The sequence below is a fragment of the Bos indicus genome, chromosome 13 (assembly GCF_029378745.1).
Source record: "Bos indicus isolate NIAB-ARS_2022 breed Sahiwal x Tharparkar chromosome 13, NIAB-ARS_B.indTharparkar_mat_pri_1.0, whole genome shotgun sequence".
NCBI classification, from domain to species: Eukaryota; Metazoa; Chordata; class Mammalia; order Artiodactyla; family Bovidae; genus Bos; species Bos indicus.
The window spans coordinates 29,696,054-29,723,357 of record NC_091772.1 but is presented as its reverse complement, the minus strand read 5'-3'; the positions used below and the strand labels follow the sequence as shown (position 1 = coordinate 29,723,357).

Genomic DNA, 27,304 nt, shown 5'->3' with positions numbered 1-27,304 from the left:
AATTCCAAGGAAGTAAGTTAACCAAATAAAGTGGTGAATTCTAGTCAAAATAGCTTACCTGGCATTTTCTATGTTTAGCCTTTCTCCCAAGCCCATACCTACCTACAAAGAAAGGCAAACTGACAGTAAAAATTAATAACGTATTACTTCTGAGAACAGCATATTGCTTGGCATTTAGTATCTCTCCCCTACACGGATGGTGCACCTGCAGTCTAGCATCATCTCCCCCACCACCCCACCCCACAACTGGAACCGTGTTTGTGTGGCAGGTTTTCCAAGTTTGGATGGAAAGATGTTCAGTGTTGCAGGATACAGATGTTCTTGTTCACAAGCGCTATACCAGCCTTTTAAAAAGTGAATTTATGCCAGCCTGGACCTTCATTTCAATAAAGCTTCATTTTGATATTCACACTTCTGAACAGTCTCTGCACTTGGTGTTTCTAAGCTTCAGCATATCTGTATTCTACAGTCACAGAAAATCGTACACATGTGAAAGGAATGACACTAAATAGTCCCAAGAATATATGTAAAAGTCATTTTATTCATTTCTAGGCTTCTTAACAAGGTGTTTTTTACAACTGTATCAAGTGACAGGCTTATGCAAGATTACTTTGAAGCCGTTCTCTTACTTTTGGGTGGTTTCCTTATCTTATTGGGGTTTGGAATCAGTCTTTTTATCTTCAGAGGTTGTAACACTACAGGCTGCTGACCCTCAGCAAGCTTTCTCTTGGGTTTAGAGAGGTCTTCAAAGGAAGTGTCCAGAATCTCTTCATCTTGGCTTTCCAAAGATTCTGCCTGCAGGTTCTCCCTGGGGTCTTCGAGTGCATCCTGGAGCCATGCCACATTCAGACGGGGGACTCTGGGGAGGATGGCCCTCAGTTCCTCCCCAAAGGCAGTAGTGTTCCTCTTGAACCCCAAGGCCAGGACGCATTTTAAGCCCAGGACAGGTGCGAGCCTCTCACTGAGCCGGGGAACCTGGCAGGCGGGGACACCTCTGCTGACACTCAGCTGCACCAGGTGTGAGGTCACGATGGCTGGCTTGGCAGACTTACACGCCAAGGCCAAGAGCAGCTCGTTCCTCTCTAGTGCTCTGGTGACCTCGTTGATGCCGATAGCAAGCTGCTTCCTGACGTCAACCGGGGTCCACCCTGACGCCTGGGCATCACCTTTGGGCTTTTCTTTCTTCAGATCCTCACCAGTGTCCACGTCTATGCTGCTCATGTCTCCACTTTGTTTTTTCAAAGGGGGCTGCTTTTTCTTTCTTTTCCTATCCTCAATCTTCTGAAGCCCGAGAGACTGAATTCTGTCCTCCAGGGTCTGCAGTATGAAGTGCATGTCCTCCCTATCCAGGACGCCCCAGCAGATGCTGTACGGGTTGTTCAGTGACGTCTTCACAGGTAGAGGTCTCGTCTTCCGCACGGAGCCCCTCCCTGGTGCCTGTGGGGCTGCAGCCATACTGAAAAATCCTTCACAGGGGAGCAAAATGGCAAAGGAAAATTCGTGTTAACTAGACATGCACGTCTTAAGGATATCTTGGTTGTGCTCTTTCTGATTTTTGAAAGGCTAGAGCAAGCCTACTTACATAGGACATGTATATACTTACATATATATATGTATATATGTATATATGTACATAATTATATATATATATATGTGTATATATGTGACCATACACCTAATCTCTCTTTTAAGTCATTTATTTTCCCCATTTTTTCCTATGACTTAGTCTTCATTCATATACAGGCAACTTATGAATGTTTTGCCTTATTGCAATCCCAGTGAAATTCTATGTTTGCTTTATTGAAAATGTTCCAATTTTACTACTTGTAATTATTTATCTTCTTCAGGACCTCTGTTATTAGTCTGATAGATTTCTGACCATTTCCTAGATTGCTTTCCACTTAGGCTTCTATTTATCCATTCAGCAAATACTGAGCACCTCTACTCCGAGTCATAGGCACTGGGGTTCAGCCTTGAACAAGTTCCCATGACCACCTCTGTGAGTCCCCACATCCCTCTGCCCTCAGCACAGAATCTCTGAGGGCCCTGGAAGCCTCTGCCATTAACCAGGTGTGATTTTTAAAGAACTGGGACCATAATCTATGCACATGACTGAAAATCTGAATGATTCATTCTGTGCCCTTTTGCGAGTCCTCCTCCCCTCCCTGGACCCTAAGTTCTTTGTCCTTCATAAAACACGGATACACAGATTCCCCCTTCCTCTGGTAAGTCCAAGCAGGCTGTTCCTCTGGCTGACAGTGTGATGAAAACAACGGGAATTTTGTAATGCAATTTAAAGATACTAATCTGTTAAGGCAAAACAGAGGGATGATTGCTAGCAAAATGTTATAGATCACTGTTCTCAGGAGCATCTCCTGATAATCCCATCCAGAGGCAACTGCACGTTCCTCTCTTCTGTATTCTTCCTCACTTCCTGGGCTCACCTGGGAACCATAGGGACCCATGTTGCAAAACTGAAAGAAGGTAAATGAGCCAGAGAAGTCTGGAGTTTGGGACTGTCCCTGTTTTCAGGTAACCAGATTTTCTCATTCCAGATTTCTCCTCATGTGAGGTCATTCATCCCACAGATGACCCCCACCCACAAGTGGCCCAGGCAAGATTAAGGATAAATTCCCCTCCAATAAACACCTTAAGAGCCTGGCTGCCAATGCTGAGGAGGAAGTCAGAACAAGTAAGGCACTTTCTCCAAGAAATACTTGATTCTCACAAAAGTCCATTAGTGGAGGAAGCAACAGACTCAGGTTAAATACCCTGCCAGTCACAGCTGGTTTCCCAAATCCAAATTCTATGCTCTTTCAATCCTGGCTGCATCTCAAAAATAAGCTGTGACTTTTTAAAGTATATAGATGGTTGGTCCTTACCCTAGGTCTACTGAATCGAAATCCCTGAGAATACGGCAGGGCTCCTTTACTTGTCAAAAGGTTGCCCAGGTGACTCTGATACAGAACTGGGATTGGGAACCATCCCTGAGACAGGGTCTCCTGACGTCTACTGGCCTCTGAAGTTCCTCCTACGTCACCTCACAGAAAACCAAAGTTCAGCTCCCTGGAGTGAAAGCTACCTTGTTCCTGTCAGTACATGAACCGTGAACTTCCAAGATGTTCAAGCTAGGTTTAGAAAAGGCAGAGGAACCAGAGATCAAATTGCCAACATCCACTGGATCATCAAAAAAGCAAGAGAGCTCCAGAAAAATATCTACTGCTTTATTGACTATGCCAAAGCCTTTGACTGTGTGGATCACAACAAACTCTGGAAAATTCTTCAAGAGATGGGAATACCAGACAACCTGACCTGCCTCTTGAGAAATCTGTATGCAGGTCAGAAAGCAACAGTTAGAACTGGACATGGAATAACAGATTGGTTCCAAACAGGCAAAAGAGTACGTCAAGGCTGTATATTGTCATCCTGCTTATTTAACTTATATGCAGAGTACATCATGAGAAATGCTGGGCTGGATAAAGCACAAGCTGGAATCAAGATTGTTGGGAAAAATATCAATAACCTCAGATATACAGATGACACCACCCTTATGGCAGAAAGTGAAGAACTAAAGAGCCTCTTGATGAAAGTGAAAGAGGAGAGTGAAAAAGTTGGCTTAAAACTCAACATTCAGAAAACTAAGATCATGGCATCCGGTCCCGTCACTTCATGGCAAATAGATGGGGAAACAGTGGAAACAGTGACAGACTTTATTTTGGGGGGCTCCAAAATCACTGCAGCCATGAAATTAAAAGATGCTTGCTCCTTGGAAGAAACGCTATGACCAACCTAGACAGCATATTAAAAAGCAGAGACATTACTTTGCCAACAAAGGTCTGTCAAGTCAAAGCTATGGTTTTTCCAGTAGTCACGTATGGATGTGAGAGCTGGACTATAAAGAAAGCTGAGCACTGAAGAATTGATGTTTTTGAACTGTGGTGTTAGAGAAGATGTGAGAGTCCCTTGAACTGCAAGGAGATCCAACCAGTCAATCCTAAAGGAAATCAGTCCTGAATATTCATTGGAAGGACTGATGCTGAAGCTGAAACTCCAATACTTTGGCCACCTGATGCAAAGAACTGACTCATTGGAAAAGACCCTGATGTGGGGAAAGACTGAAGACAAAAGGAGAGGGGGACGACAGAGGATGAAATGGTTGGATGGCATCACTGACTCAATAGACACCAGTTTGAGTAAACTCCGGGAGTTGGTGATGGACAGGGAGGCCTGGCGAGCTGCATGTAGTCCATGGGATCAAAAAGAGTCGGACATGACTGAGCGACTGAACTGAACTGAACTGAACTGTTCCTGTCAGTGGCGCCCACTGCCGGAGACTCGGTGTCTGCCTCCTAAACTTCCTTCCCGAGCAGACCTGCGCATGCCAGTCATCGGAGTCGGCTCCTCCCCTCCAGCTCTGCAAACTGGAGATTGCTCATCCAAATCCAGTGACGTGACTGGCAGAGGCTGGCACCAGGTTAAGGTGGTCAGGAAGAGGGAATTAGGTGACCATGGAGCAAATACGGTGACCTAACAGAGCTTTTGCTGCACACAAGCTATAGTTCAGGTGCCTCCACATTCAAACAACAGGGAGGGACATCCCCAGCGGTCCAGTGATTAAGACTTTGTGCTTTCACTGCAAGGGGCAAAGCTTTGATACCTGGCTGGGGAACTAAGATCCCACAAGCTGCATGACCAAAATCCCCCCAAACAACAGGAAGTTAGTACTTACAGTTAGAAGCTCTGGGCATTAGCTCCTCCTGTCTTCAGAATCTAGAGGGGGAGACCAGAGCCTGATAAGTAGAATCTCATGGGATATAATCCAGAACTAAAGTGGGAACAAGTAACAGCGTTGGAGGAGGAGAAAATTAGGAAGGGCCTGCTGAGGTGTCTCTGGAGGCTTCTGCCCCAAACATCAAGTGGAAACTTATTAAGGTGACATCCAAGAGTCCCCATCTCCCCATCAGCCTTTCTCCTTATGCCCCACCACTGAACCACTTACTATTTACCAAGGCCACCAGTCTAGCCTTCCATGGCCTTATACCCATTCCTTCTGCTTGGAAAATGAGTCCCACCCTCAGCACCCCCACCACCTGTCTTACTTAAACAAGTATTTGTGGACTATACGCAATGCACCAAGACAGAAAGATTATGAATTACAAACAGCTACTGAACTCACTGGGCTTAATGTCTATGAGAGAGACTCATCAGCAAAGCATGTGATGCACTTCAAGGTCAGGGCCCTGAGGCCTGACAAAGTTGGGGTCAAGAAGGGCCTCGAGCAGGTGACCATATATTTATTTATTTGGCTGCACTGGGTCTTAGTTGCAGCATATAGGATCTAGTTCTCTGAGCAGCATTACAACAGGGGTCTCATGCGTTGGGAGAACAGGAGTGTCAGCCACTGAACCACCTTGTAAGTCACCTTTTAACCCACATCTAAAGAATCCCCACCAAAAGAAGTACCTATTCGGGAAGGGCACCCCAGGGAACTACATAAAGGAAATAATGTCAGTGTTGCTGGGGCATGGATGTTAGAGAGAGTAGAGAAATACTGGACCAGATGGTGAAGACTGCTGCAACCCTTACAGTGGGAGCAGCTGTTCAAAGCAGAGAAATGGCACAGCTAGAAAGACGTCATACAAAGATCTTGGTGGACTCGAGCCAGGAGGAATCTTGACCAAGACTGGAAGCAGCAAAGAGGACTCAGAAGAGTCCTGGGAAGACATGACAGTGACCTTCACTAGAGTTGCCGATGGACGGAAACACATGCTAGTTGAAACAGGAGGTACAATCCGCCCGACTTAGTGATCAACTGGGAGTGAAGCAGAGAGACGACTCAGGGAGGACTCTCGGTTTCCGGATCTGGTAACCGATCCCCGAGGTCATCTCTCTCTCGTCTGCCGTCTATGTAGTGCCGACCTACTATTCAGCACACACGACTGGAGATATTTTCTTGTCGGCCTCCACTTCTAGGCTGCGGAGAACAGAAGGGCCGGGTGGGGCTTTGTCTGATTGCTTCTCGTATCCAAAAGACGCTCAACTCCAAATAGAGCAGAGCCTGATCCCGGGCCGGGACGCAGGAAAACACGCCGGTAAGGGGAAGCCCTAGGGATGCGGAGCCCAGAAAACTGCGCGCGCCTGGCCGAGTCGCCGGTTCGATCCCAACCAGAGCGACCCCTCCGGCTCTCAGATCCCAGCGCAGAGCCCTCCACTCACTTTTACCTCCGCGCCGGCTCCACGTGGCCGCGCTGCGCGTGCGCAGAGCCCGCTCCTTGCCCGGCCTCTGCCTTCCAATGCGGTGGGGTGGGGGATGGAACCACTCAGAGAACAGTTTTCATTCTTCTGCATCCGACCACTCCCAAACCGGAAAGTCGGCCCAGGCCGTAGCGACAGAGTTCAGGACTTTAGGAGCTGGGCGGAGGCTTTGGGAAAGGCCCTCCAGTGGCAGTGCGCAGGCGCAAGGTGTGTCTCGCGAGATCTCCAGTTGCCTGGTAACGGGCAGCCCGCAGTCTGCAGTCTGTCCTGAGGACCAGTGTACCGGTTAGACTCCAAAAGCTAGTTCTCTCTCCAGTCGCCGCTCCTTTCTAACCCAATTTCTGCCCTTCAGCGCCTGGTTCTGAACCTCTCTCGCTTTTCTGTTTTCGGCTTGCCAAAGAGACGCTAAACCAGTGCCCCCTTCACCGACTCTCTGCCGAATCACCGGCAATGTGGAAATAAAGAAATAAAGATAAATGGGAGACGGGAAGGTGGTGAGGAAACTATGCACTTATAGGCAACGATGTAGACGATCTTGAGCCTCCGGAAAGAGGAGCCTCCGGAAAGAATAAAGGCTATCTTGAATTCTGTGAGAGCAGTTCAGAGAATTCCAAATACTATGACTACCCCAGCCATAGTAGGAGGCTTGGATGGTTAGGAATGGAGTCTCTGGGAAGTCAGACAATGTAAGACAGCTGCAGAACATTTTCCAGATCAGGGATCTGAATCTGTTGATTTACTCTTGTCAAGACCGAGACCATAGTTTGCTTCTAACCTAATAAACCTCCTCCCTCCTCACACCCTTTCTTTTCCCTTTCCATTCTAACTTAGCACTTTTATTCCTCTTCTAAATATTTTCCTCTTTTTCTCAATCGCTTCACCGCTCGTTTTGTTTCGCATCTTTGGTCTGTATAACTTCAATTTTCATCACCTACATAGTACCCGACTGGCCGTAAGGTAAGCGAAACAAGGAGCTGTGCGTGTGGTCAGAGTATTGCAGGTTACGCGGGGTAAAGTACAGTGTGACTTTTTTTTTTAATCAATTAGAAAAATAAAGAAAAAACAAAGTTAGGAGTTTGAGTGTAACAGGCTTTTGTTTCGTAAAATGAATAGTAACAGATCATCACGATGAACTGTAAACATGCAGTTGTAAAGCAATCTCAGATCACAATTTTGAGCAGCAACCTCTCATTGCCCAACAGAATCCCTCTATTCTTGAAATGTCACTGAATGTCCTCATTCAGGTCTAACCTGTTTCTATCATGTCTGTCGCCTTATTCACTAGAAACAAGATGGGCGTTTTGGGCACTGGAAGGCAAGAAGTTCATGTCTCATGATTTTTTAATATAATACTTAAAATCTTCGGTGGCAGCTAGACTTTCTACTACCCTTGGTAAAAGCTGTGACACCAGACCCTAAGGCAGGCCACGTGAAACAGGACCTGTTTGTAGACTCAGTACTGTGTTAGGTTATAACCTTCATAAATCATTCAACCCTTGAAAAACATTAATAAACCTTTTTTTGCCTTCTTCTTCTTTGGCTGAGCCACACAGCATGAGAGATCTTGGTTCCCTTGCCAGGGACTGAACCTGCATCCCCTGCATTAGAAGCTGGAGTCTTAACCACTGGACCACCAGAGAAGTCCCCCAACTTGCTGGTTTTGAATGTAACTTAACCCTGGCTTTTGATTTGGTAAATTGCTGATTATGGTTATCTTTGTTAAATTTAAATTGAATTAGCTTAACTTGTGACGCAGTGATTTTTTTTTCTGGCTTCTTATGTGGTCAATGTAATTAGTTATATTTAATGGTGACAAGCTCATATTAAAATGTTAAATGTAAGAGCCAATCACAACGTTATTATTTTTTTTTCAAAGTAATGAAAACAGTACTTTATCTACTGTAAAATTGCAGGTTAATGACTTAGTCCTACAGAGTGGCTCTCAAACCTTCAATGAACTCACACTGATTTAAAAATTATAAAGTATCATCTCAAAGATTAAATAATGATGAGGGTAAATCACATGTTAAGTAGTGCCACCAAATAAAAGTTTTAAAACTCTCAGTAGAAATTTTTGGATAAAAAGATGAGAAATTATTCAATCAAAGTGGAAGGTAATTATAATTTTAAAAGAATGAAGTATTATGAGTCTTTTTTAAAAAGTATTCCAATAAATAGTTTTAAATTAAAAAAAATAATAAAGTCTCAGATCTAGCTTTTAAGCTGTATGACAGAAACACGTCAGATTGAAATGCTAAAGTAATGGGAAGGAAATATGTGTAAGTTTTTGTCCCCCTAAGGTTTCAGATTTATAGCTTGAGTATCATTTCAGTTTATATTTACTCTATGAAGATTTGCAGCCACTATATCCATGACTCTGGATCAAGACCAGCTAAGGTCAAGATCTTAATCTCATCATCACATGACTCTAAAGCAAACTAATTAACCCTGTCTATGAAGTGATAAAAATAGTACCTGTTTTGAGGATGAGAAGAAATAATCTACTTAAAATGCTTAGCACAGCCTGATACATACAGAGTGCTTCATAAATGGAACTGATGCATCCAGTAGCAACCTGAATTCAGAGATAATAGGTTACTAAAAATTAAGCCTCTATGATTTTAGTGCCTTGTTCTGCTTGAAGACTAAGCAATAAAATTTCCATAAGAATGTTGCTAAAATGAATGACCGCATTTCTAAGGTAATTTCTCTCCCATTTGTATCATACAAACACTGCAACAAAAAAGTTTTTAAAACAATTTTCCCATGACCCAATTACCTCAAAACTCATTTCCTTTCAGTGTTTCCTTCTAATTTCACATTTAAGTGTGCACTTACATTGTTAAAATAATATAAATTTCGTGTTCTGATTTTCTTTTCATATAACATTTTCCCCTATATTTCCCAAACATAGTTTTCAAGTTATCACTTTAACATATATTTAGTATCTTATACTAATCAGTTTACTTTTTAATAATAGCTGTTACTGTTATTTTACCCTGTGAACTCTCAATTTTGTCTTTGAATAACAAAGTGTTCTTTTTATATTCATTCTAGAATTGGACTACAGTTAGGTTTATATGCTTGCCATGATGTAAGAGTCATTTAAGAGATCTGGCAATAAGTTTTGTCATTAACCGCAATTTTTTGTTGAAAGAAAGTTACCAGCTGGAAAGTTTGTCAATAGAAGAATGTAGGGGAATTGAGCAGCAGACTCTTCTTTCCCTCTGTGGCATCCTCATATTTGCTCTGTGTGTGTGTGCATTAGAGTTCTCCAGAGAAGTAGAACCAGTGGAGATACAGATGTGAGTTATGGAGCCTGAGAAGTTCCACAGTCTGCTGTCTGCAAGCTGGAAACCCGGAAAGCTAGTGATGTCATTTCAGTCTAAACCCAATGGCCTGATAATCATGGAAGCTGACAGTTTAAAAATCTCATTCCAAGGACAGGAGAAGGTGAGATGGGATGTCCCAGCTCAATCAGGGAAGCAAGAAACAAGGGGGCAATTCCTCCTTCCTCTGACTTTTGTTTTATTCAGGCCCTTCCTGAACAGAGAAGCTTGGCAGGCTGCAGTCCATGGGGTCACAAAAGAGCCGGACACAACTGAGCATGCAAACGCAGTTGGTGGATTGGATGGTACTCACCTCCACTGGGGAGAGGGGATCTATTGGGTTGGCCAAAAACTTCATTCAAGTTTTTCCCCATAAGTTGTTATGGAAAAACCCAAAAAAACTTTTTGGCCAACCCAATATTTTACTGAGTCCACTGATGCAACTGCTAATCTTTTCCAGAAGCACAGTTCTTGTTCAGTTGCTAAATTGTATCCAGCTCTTTGTGACTCTATGGACTGCAGGTTTCCCTGTCCTTCACTATCTCCTGGAGTTTGCTCAAATTCATGTCCATTAAGTCAGTGATGCTATCTAACCACCTCGTCCTATGCCCCCCTCTTCTCCTTTTGCCTTCAATGTTTCCCAGCATCAGAATCTTTTCCAATGAGTCAACTTTAATACTTTGGCTACCTGATTAAAAGAACCCCCACAGATACACCCAGAAATAATGAAATAATGTTTAATCAGGCCAGTCAAGTTGACACATAAAATTAACCATCACAGTGTGATGGTTACTGTATCATACATAATAATTGTTATATAAACAATAATGTTATTTTAAAATCAGTGACTAGAATAACTTTTGTGATGAGCTACAAAATCAATGACCTTTTCAGTATGCAGTTAACAAAGCCTCCTACTGAAAGTGGTTAGTCAGTGGTTATTATCTGTCTTCAAAGTCTGGATCTTTTCCAAGACTGGCTCATTGGCTTACACAACATCTCCTCAAAACCCCAAGGACTTTCTCTCCTTCCCCTTTGCCATCCTCTGACTCTTGGCATTGTCCTCTCAAGCTCACAGTTTAATGGTCACAGCTCTGATCATCACAATCCTCACAAACACGTGGCAGGAAGCAGAAGTTTCCTTCGTGCCTTTCATTCTATCAGAAAGAAAAATCTTCTTAAGAAGCCCTGACAGACTTCCTTCTGTGGCTCACTGGACAGTATGCCACACCGAAACCAGTCCCTGGTGGGGGTGAGTGAGTCAGATGAGACTCGCTGAGACCAGTTATGAGCCTCCTCTTGGAGATGGAGCATAATATGGCTCCATAATTAAATGAAAGTAGGATCATTGACAAAAATGAAGGGGGAAATGGCTGCTAGGTGGGGAACCCGTACATTAATATCTCCAGTAGGGAGACATTTTGTTTAGTGGAGTTCAGTTGTAAAATATGTTAATTGGACACTAATACATAAAACACATGCAATATAACAACCAAATGATCAGGGTGGAAACAAAATGATGAGCCGCTATAATTTAATTCAGCCCTGTCTATGTATTACCATTGAAACCAAGCCTAAAAATGACACAAGTTTAAAGAGGAATATTAAACTCATGAGAGGTTGTTGGCAGTGGTACCTTGAGAAGATAAAGCCCTGAGCTAGCCATTACATCTTGTTAAACTGGGTAAAAGCTGGAAGGTATTCATGAACTTTACTTTGAACACTCTTTTAAAATAACAGTCATGTCCAACTCTTTGGGACCCCATGGACTGTATAGCCTGCCAGGCTCTTCTGTCCACGGAATTTTTCCAGGCAAGAATACTGAAGTGGGTAGCCATTCCCTTCTCCAGGAGATCTTCCCAACCCAGGGATCAAACCCATGTCTCCTGCATTGCAGGCAGATTCTTTACCATCTGAGCCACCAGGGAAGCCCAAAATAATAATAAATATTAAACCAAAGTAAAAGTGCCTCCTGTCGGACACAGGCTTTTTCTGAAGCTAGTTACAGTGAAATCATCCTGGTTAGTTTTTTGCAAGGAGTTTTCAAACATATTATTTTTAAAATAATGTGAAATGTGATCTTCCTGGCTATGCCTACTTAGTTGTTTGCTTTGGGAAATGGTATTAGTTGTCTGTGGTTTCAAGGAAGTTATATTAAGATGTTTGTTGTAGAAAATTATTTATCTGTAGTTGTGACATAGTCACCTGTACCTAACCTGTGACATAGTCACCTGACGTAATCACCAATTCAGTGTTAGGACATCCCTGACTTTAAAACTTTACTAGTTTAGAAGTAACTTGGCCTCATTGCTTAGTCAGAAGGTACTAAGAATCCTGTTTTGATTTTCTTCCCATGTACCTGTTTATAATGAATTTGGTAGCACTAATAGACTTATTTCAAATAAATAACACAAGTATGAGTCTTTTCACTTCCTTCCTTGTGAATATTCATAATCAACAACTGTTTAGGCCAATCAGACCTTGAGCAAATTCAGCCAGTCACACAAAACCAGATATCAGAAATGGAGAACCATATCGTAATTGTTAATGTAACATTTAAAACCACTTAGATTTATGGGAAAAGCTAATATTTCTGATTAGTGACTAGTAAAATAATAAGGTGAATCTCATCATAGAAAATGTAACAAAGTAGGAAAAAAATAAAATGGGTAGAAAATTTTAATCTATGTGTAAAAGAAAATCTGAAAAATGCAGTTTGCTTCATATATAACTTTTTGTGTGTGTGTAGCCAATATGAGCTCTTCTAAGCCAAACATTATTACAACTTTTTAAGCTAGAGATAAAAAAGCCACTGAAAATGAAAAGCCTACAGGATTTAGTTTCTAATAAGGTAAATGTTTATAACTATAACCCATTAATCAAAAAACTCTCAGGGGATCTTCAATAATTTATTTAAAAGAGTAAAGTGATCTAGAGTCCCCAAAATGAGAAAATGGGCCCATTTCTTGGTACAGTCTCACAAGAGACCATCATCATAAAATTTCAATCCTCTAACTCCCGGGCTGGGCTGCTTTTCAGTTCTTCTAGCTCAAGAAACTGGTTTTCAGTGACCAGAACTCTGACCAATGTTTCTTGTAGACACAGGGTTTTTGGCTGTTACTAATTTTTACTTTTACTTCCCCATTTTTTCTTGGTTCTTTTTTCCTTCATTTTTTAAAAACTCTTTTCTTCATTTTCATCTTTACTTTTTTTCTCTCACTTTTTTCCTTTTTCAAACTTTGTTTTCTCTTATTTAGATTTGTCAGTATTTGGTTTTGTTTATTGGCATGTCTGGCATTATGTTTTGGTTCCATTATAAAGATCAGTTCATCAGAGGGCGTTGGGAAATGATTTTCTTTTGAGGTGATTTGGGTCAAGTTTCTGACCAGCTTTCCTCAATTTTAAGTTGACCTTGAGACACCTTGACTCCCAGGTCAGCAGTAAGTCCAACACACGCCTGGCCTCTCAGACATTTCTGTTGAGGATGACCGCCATATTGACAATCACCGACAGTCAAGACCATCGCCACGGGCAACATGACCAAGCTAAAGCTGGCTCAGTACATCCTGACTTAGGAAAGAGGCAGTCATGTAGATTACTAACAAGACTTAGCCAAACTCCTCCGGACTGCAGAGATGGTCCCTTGAGTAAGAACCATGAAAGACTTGAGTCCTCCCCAAACAGTATTTGTTGCGATCCATTCTGCCTTCCTTGAGGAATTACTCAATGGAAGAGACATATTTGAGGACCTGGTGGCTCATGGATATCCGTAAGAAAAAGAGGTTCTGGCAAATTCCATCAGTGACACACTGTCACCAGAAGTGCATTGCTCATAGAGTTAAAGGCAGAGCACCTGCTTTTGGATGCTGATATGAAAAAAAAACTTTGAAGACTATAGCTTTGGCGTTACATTCACCTTTGGCAACAAGCTAGATATCTTCATTGGCCATCCCCCTTTAGGCTGCCCTGGAAGTCTTCCAAGTCCAAATAAGATAGACCCACAGTAGACGTGTGGAATCTGAGGATCATCCTATATACACTGGTCTGCAAACCCCTTACCTTTTGATGGGCCCCTGCCTTCAAGGAGCTGCAGGAGTCAGTACTTAATGAAATAGACCATATGCCCTTTCACATGTCCAGGAAATGTGAAAAACTGCTCAAGAAATTTCTCATTCTCAATCCCAGCAAAAAAGGTACTTTAGAGCTCATCAGGAAAGATCCATGAATAAACACAGGTCGTGAAGATGAACCAAACCTTATGTGGAGCCACTCTCTTGACTACCAGGAACCCTGACGGTGGTGTCCAGTGTGACAAAAGGGAAGAAGTCCAAGGCTCACTGATGGCTGGAAGCACAACCAAGTGATGGCCATTTATCTGCTTCTGAGGTACAAGAGAGCCGAGCAGGAGGGCCATGTCATTGCCCCGAAACCCCAGACTTTGGTGAAGCTAATCAACAGCAGCCCACCAAGGATCCACCTGAAGTTTCTGCTAACACACAACAGTGAGGTGTTAGCGAGCTGGCAGCCCCTTCCACTAATTCCTATTTTAAGAATACTCAGAGGGGCAACACAGAACATAAGCCACCTGAAGAGGACCAAGTGTAGGGCAGAAGGGTAGCGGCAAAGCCAAAGAGGGGAAGAGACCACCTAGCCTCCAGCACAAATCAATGCAGGAATTGTCTGCTTTGGGAGTGAGCAAGCTCAGGCCAGGCCTCCATGCAAAAGGGCAAAGACAGCCTAACCCTGCCAAGGTCAAGGGCTCTAAGGTGTCTGCACCCTTCCAACACCCCAGTTTCCTTGACAAAGCCATGCCTCCATAGAGATCCACGCATTACGGTTCCCCAGGGCCTCAGGGCCATGCCCCATAGGGAAGCTGGGATGTGTCCCCAGCCCAGACTCCCAAGGGTGTCCTTGTCTTCCAACCACACATCAGAAGTAGTGGCAGAGCCACAGAAGGAACCAGCGGCCTCCAGGGTGTGTCCAAAAGAAGCTCCATCCATCGGGGCAACCTCTGAAGGATAAGCCACCCCAGCCTTCCTTCCGAAGGACCAGCAAGGGCTTCTTCACCAGGTTCAAGTTCAAGTTCATACTGAAATTTCTGTGTTTTGGCTTTGTCAAAAGAAATCTTGACAGTATGAGGCGGGTGGGAGACACTTCCCCCTCATGGAGTGGGAGCACAGGCAGTGAGAAAGAAAAACCGTGAGAAGGCCAGGTCGTGCTCACGACGCTTGAAGACCGTGAACTTCATGGAGCCCAGCGAGAAGGTGCAGGGCTTCAGCCAGGTGCTGGAAGCAAAGGGCGGTCAGTGCGAACTGAGCAGGAGGCCTGCGCTGCTGTCAATGCCCGGCGCCGGGGCCAAGAGGACAGGGGTCCAAACGGTCATGGCCGCCTCTCTACGTAGCTCCTTTTCCGTGGAGAGCTGCGCTTCTGCGGATTTGGAAAGCATTGTCTCCACTCCCCCCCACCCCCACCCCCGCCGCTAAAAAAATCATTGCATCTTCTACCTTCAAAAAGTGGCCAGGAGCCTCCAGGGAGACAAGAGGTGGGGCAGTCGTTGCCCCCGCACCTGTTCGCATCCGGACTGCCTGGCCGCGCATCTCGGCGCCGGCTCTGCTGTCGTGCTTGTGGGGGAGGGGAGCCAGGGTTGCAAGAGGGCGGTTTGGTAACGTATCAGAACCCCTAACGGGAGCTTCCGGAGAAAATCTCTTGGGCGAGTTTTGCTGAGCAGGCCTGACTAGTATTACAGTGACCACAGTGACGAAAAGAGTTTGGGGTTGATCATAAGAAAGCTGGGATGAAACTGAAATGTGCGCGCAGCAGGCGCTGTTTGGGTTATAGGATGCTCATTCTGGCTGCAGGTTAGAGACTCGATGGATAAGCGGCCACGTGCTCTTTATGTTTTGAAAGTGGCCTCTTACCGCAAGGACAGTGAGGGAGACAGCAAGAACAAGGTCAGCTCAAATCATTGATGGCTGGGCAACCTCTCGTTTATAATTTTTTTCCCCATTCTACTTAATTTCTTCCAGAATACAAAAACGAGAGGATGCTTCCCCAGCTTGTTGTATGTGCTATAATTTCCATGCAATGACAAGAGAAATTCAAGAATCTTCTATGGAACTCAACTCATGGATGTTAAAATTTATACAGAAGAGCAAGGTGCCAAGGACAGGCCTTCCTGAAGAAGAACAAAATTAGGAGGCTTTAATAATGAAGACAATGTGATGTAGGTGGGGGGATAAACAAATGCAGAGCCCAAGAAACTATTAGTATGTTAACTCTCATGGTTTCTCTTAAACCCACCCTAATCAGGCTTGTTCCCCCCACCCCTACCCCAACGACTGCATTAAAACTTCCTTTCAAGTCATCAGTGATCTGGACAATGACCTACATCCAATTGCTAATTCTCAGTCTTCAATCTAACCTAACATACTTTGGACATGAACTCGGGCAAACTCCAGGCGATGGTGAGGGACTGGGAAGCCTGGCATGCTGCAGTCCATGCTGTTGCAAAGAGTTGGACTTGACTTGGCGACTGAACAACAACAAAACATACTTTCTCACTCATGATGCTTTCTCAACACCACATTCTCTTGGTTTTTCTCTCACCTCAGTGATCAGTTCTCTGTCTCCTTCGTGCTCTTCTCCCCAAACATTTAGTGTTGAAATTTCCCATGGCTCACTCTTCAGTTCTGTTTCCATATCTCCTCCATACACATTGAGTTTCTAGGGCCATCTTATCTCAAGTTTCAGAAGTTGAACCCTTGAGTCCCAGATCTATACACCTAGCCCAGTCGAAACTTAAATATCTAACTGTCCATTTCACATTTTCACTTGGATGTCTGATATCTCAAACGCAGCATGTCCACAGTGGAACTTCTGATGTTTGTTGCTGTTGTTCAGCTGTTGAGTCATGTCTGACTGTTTGCAACCCCATGGACTGCAGCACGCCAGGCCTCCCTGCCCCTCACTATCTTCCGGAGTTTGCCCAAGTTCTTGTCTGCTGAACTGGTGATGCTATCCAACCACCTAATCCTCTGCCACCCTCTTTTCCTTTGGCCTTCAGTCTTTCCCAGCATCAGGGTCTTTTCCAATGAGCCAGCTCTTTGCATCAGGTAGAGAAAGTATTGGAGCTTCAGCTTTAGCAACAGTCCTTTCAGTGAATATTCAGGGTTGATTTCATTTGGGATTTGACTGATTTGATCCTGCTGTCCAAGGGACTCTGATCTTTGCCATGCCATCAGGCCAACTCCACCTATAGTCCTTCCAGTTACTCAAGGCAAACATCTCAGAGCTGTCCTGATTCCTCTCTTTCTTTCATACCAATATAGAATCTATCAGGGACTCCTGTTGACTTTACCTTCAAAATAAATGCAGAATCTGAACATCTCACTGCCTCCACTGCTGCCACCTGAGTTGGAGACACCCATAAGTTCTCCCCTGGATTATTATAGTAAGACTCTTGCTTCCAATGTTGTTTTTTGTAGTCATAGTAACAGAAGAGATTCTTAAAAACAAAACCAAAAAAAAGGATAAAGTCAGATCATGTCAGTCCTCACTCAGAACCCTTCAGTGGTTCTGTTTGACTCCCCCCCTTGAAGCCAAACGCCTTCAGACAAGGTGTTGTATGATTAGGTCTCCATTAGACCTCTGCTCTTGCTACTCTGCTCCAGCCCCATCGGCATATCACACCTGCCAGGAAACTCATTTCTGAGTGCCTTTGTACTGGATGCTGTTTTTGTAAGGGAACCTCTTCCCCAGGGATCTTCCAGGCCAGCTCCCTCACCTCCTTCAACTTTTACTCAAATGTCATCTTCCCAAGAGACCCATCCTGATGACCATGTTTATAATGGCAAGTCACCTCCTCACTCCACATGCACAAGATTCTCCATCTCTTTGCTCTGCTCTTTTTGAAAACTGCACCTATCAGGGGCTGCCCTGGCGGTCCAGTGGTTGGGACTTCACATCCCAATGCAGGCGGCGCAGTTTCGATGCTTGGTCAGGGAGCTAAGATTCTACATGCCTCATGGCCAAAAACCCAGAAAAACATAAGACGGAAGCAATATTGTAACAAATTCCTAAAGATTTTATTTTTTAATATATATATATATATATATATATTTTTTGGCTGTGCTGGGTCTTCACTGCTGGATGAGAGCTTTAGTTGTGGTGAGCAGGGGCTGCTCTTGGTTGCAGTGCACAGGCTTTCATTGCAGCGACTTCTCTTGTGTCAGTGCACCGGACCAAGGCACTTGGGTTTCAGTAGTTGCAACTCACGGGTTCTAAAGTGCAGGCTCAGTAGTGGTGGTGCATGGGCTTAATTTCTCTGCAGCACTTGGGATCTAGTTCCTGGACTAGGGCATACCTGTGTCCCCTGCATTGGCAGGCAGATTCTTAACCACTGGACCACTAAGGAAGCCCAATAAAGACTTTAAAAATGGTCCAAGTCAAAAAAATCTTTGCAAAAGAAAATAGCACCTATCACCTAACATCTTTCAATAGATTGTATAATTTGCTTTTTTTATATGTTTATTATCTGTCATCCCCTACCAAAATGTAAGACAAAGATAGGGATTCTTTTTTTGTTTGTTTTTTAAGGATAGGGATTCTTGTTTGTTTTGCTGACTGTTGTTTCTCAAAAACCTAGAAGGGTGCCTGGGTCATGTTGGCACTCAATAACTGTTTGATTAGATGAATGAAAGTGTGAGAGAATAAGGAGGATAGGGTGGGATGGAACCAGGAGAGTCACAGAGGTAAAGGGGAGTGTTCTATTTCTTAAATTGGTGGTATGTTCATAAATGCACCCTTTATTTTTAAAAAAACATATGTATATGCATACTGGTTTATAATGAATATTTAATAATAATAAAAATAAAAATCTTTATTGTCCAGCTTTACTGACTCCCTAAGGGTTCCACAAAACTGAGTTTTCATTGTACCTAGCATATTATGCAGAGAAGGCAATGGCACCCCACTCCAGTATTCTTGCCTGGAAAATCCCATGGGCAGAGGAGCCTGGTAGGCTGCAGTCCATGGGGTCGCACAGAGTCAGACACGACTGAGTGACTTCCCTTTCACTTTTCACTTTCATGCATTGGAGAAGGAAATGGCAACCCACTCCAATGTTCTTGCATGGAGAATCCCAGGGACAGGGGAGCCTGTTGGGCTGCCGTCTGTGGGGTCGCACAGAGTCAGACACGACTGAAGCAACTTAGCAGCAGCAGTATATTATGATCACTGAACAGAGGACATTGATGTTTCTGTTGTTTCTTTTTGCTCCTTGAGACAGGCCAGTCATGGCCCTGGCAACCAGTAGGAGGATGGCAACTCAAGAGAAGAACATGTTTTGAAAAGAGTGCTTGAAATAACATTCTAGACTTAGAGAATAAAATGGAGCACAGTGAATCTTCCCTCTCTTTTCCTCCTGATTTTTTATAATGACTATAATATCAAAATGTCTCAGCTGCAGATACACACCGATACCGGAGCTCACTGCAGTATTTCCCGGCTGACACACACTGATAAAGAGGGCTTTCCCTAGCAGACAGAGCACTTGCTCTTCTTCAGCTGCTATTTTCATTGTGCCTTTTAGTGTGCTTCTCATCGTTGGGAAATTTTGAAAAAAGTTCTGCCAAGGACAGAAAAGGGAATTTCTTTTTCTTTTTGGGGGGCCACATCACATGGCTTGTGGAATCTTAGTTCCCCCACCAGGGATCCAATCTGGCCCTCAGCAGTGAAAGCGCAGAGCCCTAACTACCAGACCACCAGGGAATTCTCCTTTCAGTATATTGTTCTAAAATTTGCTTTTTGTCCTTTATTTGGAAACTCATTGATTTCACCATGAAAATAGTTTTGAGGAGAAAATAAAAAACCAAGGGATTTACGTGAAGATGTAGCAAATAATTTTTAAGTGTAATCTTATGCAAAAACAAGGTAAACTGTTTCTTATGCGAAAACAAGGCAAACCGTTTTAGGGCCTTGAACTCCTGTATCTTGTTTACATTGTTAGACATTTCAAATCAATAGCTTTCTTAAAACTGAGTTTGCCCTTTCTTCCAATCACTTTGCTCCAGGAAGACTTCTATGTAATGAACTCCTCAGATGACCAGAAAATGCAGTTCCAGTTCTATGAAAATTTAATCAGATGTGAATTACAACCCCGTTCTGTGTCTGCAGATTTGGAGTGACAATGGGTTTGTGCCCTTCGAGAACCGGGTCATGTTGAAGAGTCCTGTGCTTTTTTTTTACCCTAATTGAAATCCAGCTGGGATGGTTGCAGAGCGTGTTCAGAATGTAAGTGGCTCTCCTTTTATAACGAGAAGAAAAGAGGCAAACTACCTCTTCATTCCTGATGGGCTGTGCCTAAAGACGGGTCGGGAGACAGAGACATCAGATAAAGGCTGTCTGCCATCTAAGTTCTAAGAATCATGCAGAGGACAGAGGTATATATCAAAAGGAATCCCAAGTGAGGTCAGTGCCCTAGAGAGACCTCTCAGGATTTCCTGCAAACAACTTCTAGAGAATGAATACAGCGAGTCAGGGGCAGAGAGGAGCTCATTTGTATTCTCTTCCCTGCGCCTTGCCAGTTGTAACCTCTGGCAGCGTACAACTCTCTGTAGGGCTTGGGCTGGGAGAAGAGCGCGGCCCAGCGGGCCCGGAGGGTGTCACTCACCGCCCAGCCTTGCCCTCGCGGGCCAGCGACCAATGGGCATAGGCCGGGCCCGGCAGCGCGACCAACAGGAGCCGGCGGGCGGAGGCTCTCTGCCCTTTAAGGAGCCTCTGGGCGCGGGGTCCCGGGAACCCGGCGCTTGGAGACAGGCATCGTCCAGGTTTAGCCGCCATGTCCCTGCAGGTGAGCTGGGTGTGCTAAAACTGCTGGGGGCGGGGAGGAGCGTCCGTCCCGGAGAAAAGCGCTCGAGTGGGGCGTGGGGCCGGCGTGACGGCCCGCCGGGGGCGAGGCGCATCTCTGACCCGCCGCTTCGGGCTGCTGCTGCCAGTCGCCTTTGTCCCCGGTGGCAGTCCGAGGGGACCCCCGAGACACGCCCACCCCATGCTCAGCGCCCCCTTACTGCGCGTAGTCCGCACCGGTGCACTCAGTTGACGGCGTGCCGGGCTCCCTATAGCAACTCTTGTGAACCCCGGGGACTGGTTAGACGCAAACCCGGCACGGGCGGGGGGAGGGCGGGCGCGGCGTTGCTCCCGGCGGACCCGGTGGGCCTGCCCAGCGCTCTCTTGCTATCGTGGAGAGGGAGGTGTGGGCGGCTGCGGCCTTACCTTGCTCCTTGGGCACGTCTAGGGGTTCTCCCAGGCAAGTGCAGAGATCTGGAAAACCACGATCTTAAAATACTGTTCTTATGATCTTTAGAGGGAAAAAAATATATACGTTCAGGGTGGAAATTTGAGAGAAAGAGAACAAATATGAAGGAAAAAAGGGAAAGTGTTAGTCTCTCAGGCCTGTCCGACTCTTTGTGACCCCATGGACCCGCCAGGGCTCTTCTGTCCATGGAATTCTCCAGGCAAGAATACTGGAGTGGGCAGCTATTTTCTCAAGGGGATCTTCCCAACCCAGATATGAAACCAGGCGGATTCTTCACCAGGGAAGCCCATAATATAAAGTAAAACATCAGGCATTCCTTCACCCAAGTGATAATCACAGTAGCACTAAGTTACTTTCTCAAGTGTTCGAGAAACATCTCTGTGATATGTGAATGTTTATACACACACTTTGCTTTTTATATAATTTTGCTTGCTCCCTCTCTCTTTTTGTACTATGAGCTTTTTGTCACTACTAAATATTCTTTAAAATTTTTAAATTGTCTGCACTGGGTACATGGCAGGGTGTACCCCATGGGACAGTGGTGACACCAGGGTCACTGCTACACCAAGGGTGGGGTCGGAGGCCTTGTGAAAACATGAACGGGAGAGGGTGTGAGGAGAGGTTTTAAGGGAGTTGTTCTGAAGACCCTTCAGGCACAGGTGCAGGGGAAATCCAGTGGGTCAGCTTTCAGCCAGGGTGCTGAGGACCCGACTCCAGCAGAGTGAGCTTAGCGGAGGTTTAAATTCCTCACCCAAAGCTGCGAGCCCAGCTCTGCAGCAGCACGGGAACATCATCCAACTTTCCCTTTGGCTCAGAGTTCTTGGAATTAAGTGTAAATGACTGTACCTTTAAATCCCTGTTTCTGGGATTTCCCTGGTGGTCCAGTAGTTAAGACTCTGTGCTTCACCGCAGTGGGTGTAGGTTCCATCCTTGGTCAGGGAACTAAGAACCTGCATGTGGTGAGGTGTGGCCAAAGATTAAAAGAAAAAAAAAATCTGTTTCTCACCTATGATGATTTCAGACTCTCCTAATATCTACTCACTTTTCATTCATGTATTCAACAAGGAGGTACAGGGCTCAGATGGGCTCCTACCACCTGCCAGCACTCTGTTAAGGCAAGGCTCTTGCTACTGAGATGAACATTTGTGCCTATCCTCTGTTCTGAATACTTGGGGGGAACAAATACATTCCCACCAGCCTTTGTGCTGAGCCCTAATAAATACTGTTGGGGCTGCCTGGAACCCCCTTCCCTGTCTCTGTCCATCCCCTAGGCACTGACCCCTCCCCAGGCTCAGCTAAACATCATCTCCTCTAAGAATGTGCCTTCCACCCTCGTGACTACTCCCTTCTCTGTGGTCCCAGGGCACCCACTGCTCCTCTGCTTGAGCAAGTATCACATGATCACTGTGACCCACTCATCTCCTACAGGACGCTGAGCTTTGTGAAAGCTGGCTGCCCTGTTCATCCCAGTCTGCTCTCCCAAGGCCTGGCCCCTCAGAAGTGTTCAATACATATTGAATCAATAGTGTGATACAAGTGGTGAGCTCTGGGCCGGCAGAGTCAGCAGAATGAAGTCAAGAATATTTACGGTCTTATTCTTGTTTCATCCTCGTGCTTCCCAGCTGAGGCTGATGCCTTTTTTTTGAGCTGAAGCCAAATCTCTCCATTGCTTACACAGAGTCCCAGGGCAGTGTGTCTCCAAGCTAGAATTAAAATCCAGGATCCTGATGCGAGCCCGATGTTTTTCCTTCCACGGCTCATCGTGGTTGGGCTGGGAGAAGGCACATCAAAACTGCCATGTAGAACACAAGTGTACCACGTTGGGGGCCAGGGAAGGGCATGCTGGAGAGACGGACTGGCCCTGGGCCCTGCTCTGGAATGGGTTTTTCTTCTCTGCCTGGTGAGAGATTATAGAGGGGACCCCTGAAATTGCCTGGGAAATGGTCAAGGGCTCCACTTTGGAGAGGGTCCAAGACTTTCATGAGCTTGTCAGATGGTTCCATACCCCTCAAAACATGAAGCACAGTCTTCCAAAAACTCCTTCCTGGAAGGCAGGGACTTAGCATGGTTTCTGAAAAGCCTTAGAATTCGTATCAAGGCTTAGCTTGCCAAAAGGACTTGAGTTGCTGTCATTGGAAGATGGCACGGGACTTCACAGCAGATAGAACACCCGAGATGCCTGCCAACCCTGAAGGGAAGGATCCTTATACCTCCTGGACAGTGTCTCCCTGTCCTGCCCTTAGGAAGCTGAGGGCAGTGATGTAGCATTTTAACTTTGTCCTTATTATAGATACAATATGTACACATTATGGGAAATTTGGAGAGTATTGATGGTTTTTTTTAAAGAACAGGAAACTTACCAATAGAGGCCATTAGTATTGACACATTTTAGTATATTTAGATGTCTCTTCAAGAAACTGATTTCATTTCCTTTGGATAAATACTCCAAAGTGGGTTGTGAGATCATATAGTAGTTCTTTTTTAAATTTTTTTGAGGAAGCTTCACACTGTTTTCCACAGTGGCTGCACCAATTTGCATTCCCACCAAGGTGTATAGGGTGCCCTTTTCGCCACATCCTCATCAGCACTGGCTATTTCTTGCCTTTTTGATCATAGCCGTTCTTACAGATATGGGGCGATATGTCATTGTTGTTTTGATTTCATTTTCCTGATGCTTAATGATGTGGAGCATCATTTCAGGTCCCTATATATCTTCTGTGGAAAAATCTCCCGACTCTTTTAAAATCAGATTGTTTTGCTTTTTTTTTTTTTGATGTTCAGTCATATGAGTTCTGTATGTATTTTGGAAATTAGCCCCTTATCAGATATACAGTTTGCAAATATTTTGTCCCGTTCAGTGGGCTGCCTTTTCATTTTGTTGATGGTTTCCTTTGTTGTGCAGGAGCTTATTTGTTTGCTGTAGTCTCTTGTGTTTATTTTCATTTTAACTAGTTTTGCTTTCAGTGTCACATCCAAAAATCATTGCTAAGAATGATGTCAAGGAACATTCTATGTATTTTTCTAGTTGTTTACAGTTTAAATCTCATGTTCAAGTCTATAATTCATTTTGAGTTGATTTTTGTATGTGGTGTAAGATGGAGTCCAGTCTCATTTTTTTGCATGTGTATTCAGTTTTCCCAGAATTGTTGACTGAAGACACTGTCCTTTCTGTACTGTATATTCTTGGGTCCTTTGTCATAAACGAATAGACCATATATGCATGGGTTTATTTCTGGGGTCTTGACTCCGTTCCATGGATCTTTGTGTCTGTTTATGTCAGTACCATATAGTACCATACCATATATTTTGCTTACTATATAGCTTGTAATATTATTTTAAATCAGGAATTGTGATGCCTCCAGCTTTGTTCTTCTTTCTCAAGATTGCTTTAGCTTTTATAGTTCCATACACATTTTGCTGCTAAGTCACTTCAGTCGTGTCCGACTCTGTGTGACCCCATAGATGGCAGCCCACCAGGCTCCCCTGTCCCTGGGATTCTCCAGGCAAGAACACTGGAGTGGGTTGCCATTTCCTTCTCCAATGCGTGAAAGTGAAAAGTGAAAGGGAAGTCGCTCAGTTGTGTCCTACCCTCAGTGACCCCATGGACTGCATGCAGCCTTCCAGGCTCCTCCATCCATGGGATTTTCCAGGCAAGAGTACTGGAGTGGGGTGCCATTGCCTTCTCTGCCATACACATTTTAGGATTACTTTTTCTCTTTCTATGAAAAATACCATGGGAATTTTGATAGTGAATTGCATTGAGTTTGTTGATGACTTTGGGTAAGATGAACATTTTACTGTTAACTTTTTCTATCCATGAACAGGGAATATCTTTCCATTTATTTATGTATTCTTCAGTTTTTAAACATTTAGATAAACATTTTAAATATTAAGAATTTTATTTTGTCCTCTGTATCAAATACATAGGTGCATTGTCCATGTAACAGGTAAGGACCAGAGGAAGTATCCACAAGTTAAAATAAGAATAATTCTGGTGGAACCAGAGCAGTAATAGTTCATTTCTGATTGAAAGCTTCCTGTCCTCTTTAAGTTCCCCTGAAGCAAATAAACCTGCCAAAAGTTAGCAAATGCACTGTGTCTTTTTGTTTTAGGCTGATTTTGACAAGGCGGCCAAAGACGTGAGGAAGCTGAAAACCAGGCCAGATGATGAGGAATTAAAAGAGCTCTATGGACTCTACAAACAGTCTGTAATTGGAGACATAGATATTGGTATTGTGCTGTCATATTTAAAAATAACAGTACACTTTATTGAACAGTGTAGAAGCATAAAATAACAAGTAATCCTGTGAATATCTGTCCTTCTTTTGGCAGAGTGTCCAGCACTGTTAGATCTAAAAGGAAAGGCTAAGTGGGAAGCCTGGAACCTTCAAAAAGGTAGTTAGTTTTTTAAATGTTACACGAACCTTCTTAATTTCCACATACATCGGTCGGTGAGTCAACCTGTTTGTATCTTTCTAGGATTATCAAAGGAAGATGCCATGAATGCCTATATTTCTAAAGCAAAAGAGCTAATAGAAAAATACGGAATCTAGAATCCAGCCCGTGAGAGAATTTTCCTTTTGAAGCCTTCATAATGGTATCGTGACCTAATACTTAGGGGAGAAATGCACTGTGACTCTTGATGGGTCATCAATATTTTTGCTGGTAACATGACTTGTCATTCTGAATTAGAGGTATGCTGAAACTACGTGTTTAACGAAACTTTACTTTCTAAAACCAGGCAATTTTTAAGAGTTCTTTTTAAAGTGTTGCTCTGGTAGTGTGTACACAAAAACATTAATCATTGCTTGTTCTTTTGACTCCTCTGTTTTTTCTGCAGTGAAGTGGTCTTACTGGTATAATCGGCACAGATTATTAAGAACTAATCACAAGGGTCTTTGTTTCACTGTGTAGCTTTGGGGTTCACACCAACACGAGCCTCAGCAATACAGACACACCCGGCTCCAGGCTCCCTTCAGTGACTGATTTATAGGTAACCCAAGGCAAGTTACTGAAGCTTTGCTAAAGCTCATCTGTAGGGTAAGGGGAAAATGTTGATCTCAGAGGGTAAGAATTGAATGAGGTACCTGTAATTATCCTACCTTAATTTAAAAGTGTATACTATATAAAACCTGATAGCAAGCAACAAAACTTTAAAAAATAAACTTATGAGTCTATCTCAAACTCTTCAAAGAAAGAATAAAAGCTGTCACGGGCTATCAACTATTCAAGTTTCTACGCTTAAGACAAAAACGTCAGGCTGAAAGGTAGTAGCTGGTGATGACAGACTGTGCAGTATGCCTCTGAAGTCCAGTTTTATCAGAGTGAAAATGCAGAATCTGGAGTGTCTGTTGGACCAGTTTGCAGTCTCACTTGGCTGTCCACAGGCTCTCTGAAAGAAGGTGGTCTCATTTTCAGAGTCCTAACATCTGCTTGAGATTCCACAGGCTAGAAATCTTTCCAGACTGGGTGCCTGTCCCCTGCTGAAGGGTGTAGGTTTGGTGTTGTGTGAGAGATTGATTTCATGTGACTTAAGAAAAAAAATTTTGGATCAACTAGATGAATTTTCAGGGAATTATTTTGGGTGAAATAAAAGCCAGTCCCAAAAGGTTGTATATTGTATGATCCTGTTTATGTAACATTCTTGAATTGGCAAAATTACAAACCTTGAGGACTGAACAGTGATTGCCAAGGAGGAGGGGAATGGGGGAGGATGTTAAAAGGCCAGCAGGAGGGATCCAGCGGTGATGGGATGTTCTGTATCAATGTCATCCCCTGATTGGCCGGTGACCCTAGAATTTCTCACGATGTTGCCATCTGGGGAAACTGGGGAGCTCTGTGTTGTTTCTTAGAACCCCATGTGAATCTACAGTTCCCTCAAAATAAAAAGTTTAATGAAAAACAAATCTAGCTTGATTTCTAATCTGGAAAACTTTGGAAAGTAAAGGTGATTCTCCTCTGTACTAAGTGTTGCCTAAAGACAGAAGCCTTCCACGAAGAAGTCAACACCCTCTTCCAGCGGAGGGCTCAGAAACTCTTCGAGCTGTTCCTGTGTGGACCTCACATCCACCCCAAAAGCCTGGCGTCGGCTGCATCATGAGATTCCTATTTGTGGACTGTAGTAACTACAGGTTGTTCGAATGAATAATCACAAATCTAGATTCCTTTAGCACCAATCCTTCCAGAATGGAGCCCTGTATCCTACACCAAAGAGTAAAGCACAGTTCAGTGCGTACTAAACAGGGAACATAGTTTCTTGAGGTTACCTTTAGCTCAAATGTATTACATGAATTCTAACTCAAAACCCTTCTCCCCGCCATGGTGAATTTTGTATTATTTTCACTTTGTTAAAAAGAAACAATGGGGACTTCCCTGGTGGTCCAGTAGCTAAGACTCAGAGGTCCCA

The 27,304-nt window shown here is 44.1% G+C and overlaps 2 protein-coding genes and 1 long non-coding RNA gene across 8 annotated transcripts; 2 read left to right on the top strand and 1 right to left on the bottom strand.

The window, feature by feature from the left end:
* Nucleotides 1-521: 521 nt before the first annotated feature.
* On the bottom strand, nt 522-15,171 carry RPP38 (ribonuclease P/MRP subunit p38). 6 transcript variants are annotated; one of them, XM_070800864.1, is made up of 3 exons: nt 15,089-15,171; nt 4,730-4,770; nt 522-1,466 (listed from the first exon to the last, which is right to left on the bottom strand). In XM_070800864.1, the coding sequence occupies exon 3, from the start codon at nt 1,453-1,455 to the stop codon at nt 607-609; it is 849 nt and encodes a 282-aa protein (XP_070656965.1). In that variant the 5' UTR covers nt 1,456-1,466; nt 4,730-4,770; nt 15,089-15,171; the 3' UTR covers nt 522-606. The 6 variants fall into 6 exon arrangements, with proteins under 6 accessions (XP_070656965.1, XP_070656963.1, XP_070656964.1 ...); XM_070800862.1 differs by lacking the exon at nt 15,089-15,171 and adding an exon at nt 6,217-6,425; XM_070800863.1 differs by lacking the exon at nt 15,089-15,171 and adding an exon at nt 6,223-6,425.
* Nucleotides 6,510-18,537, top strand: LOC139186465 (uncharacterized). The gene is made up of 3 exons (XR_011570021.1): nt 6,510-7,947; nt 9,524-9,708; nt 15,611-18,537. It is a non-coding gene; the product is annotated as an uncharacterized lncRNA (long non-coding RNA).
* A 1,776-nt stretch (nt 18,538-20,313) lies between these two features.
* Nucleotides 20,314-26,804, top strand: ACBD7 (acyl-CoA binding domain containing 7). The gene is made up of 4 exons (XM_070800858.1): nt 20,314-20,433; nt 25,011-25,128; nt 25,231-25,293; nt 25,378-26,804. Exons 1-4 carry the CDS (start codon nt 20,422-20,424, stop codon nt 25,449-25,451), a joined length of 267 nt encoding a protein of 88 aa, XP_070656959.1. The 5' UTR covers nt 20,314-20,421; the 3' UTR covers nt 25,452-26,804.
* The last annotated feature ends 500 nt before the right edge of the window (nt 26,805-27,304 follow it).

Bases quoted from the DNA above. Each gene is read 5' to 3' on its own strand.
- RPP38 (XM_070800864.1), bottom strand. From the start codon at position 1,455: ATGGCTGCAGCCCCACAGGCACCAGGGAGGGGCTCCGTGCGGAAGACG.
- ACBD7 (XM_070800858.1), top strand. The intron at 25,129-25,230 runs GTATTGTGCTGT...TTCTTTTGGCAG, and splicing joins AATTGGAGACATAGATATTG to AGTGTCCAGCACTGTTAGAT. The intron at 25,294-25,377 runs GTAGTTAGTTTT...GTATCTTTCTAG, and splicing joins AGCCTGGAACCTTCAAAAAG to GATTATCAAAGGAAGATGCC.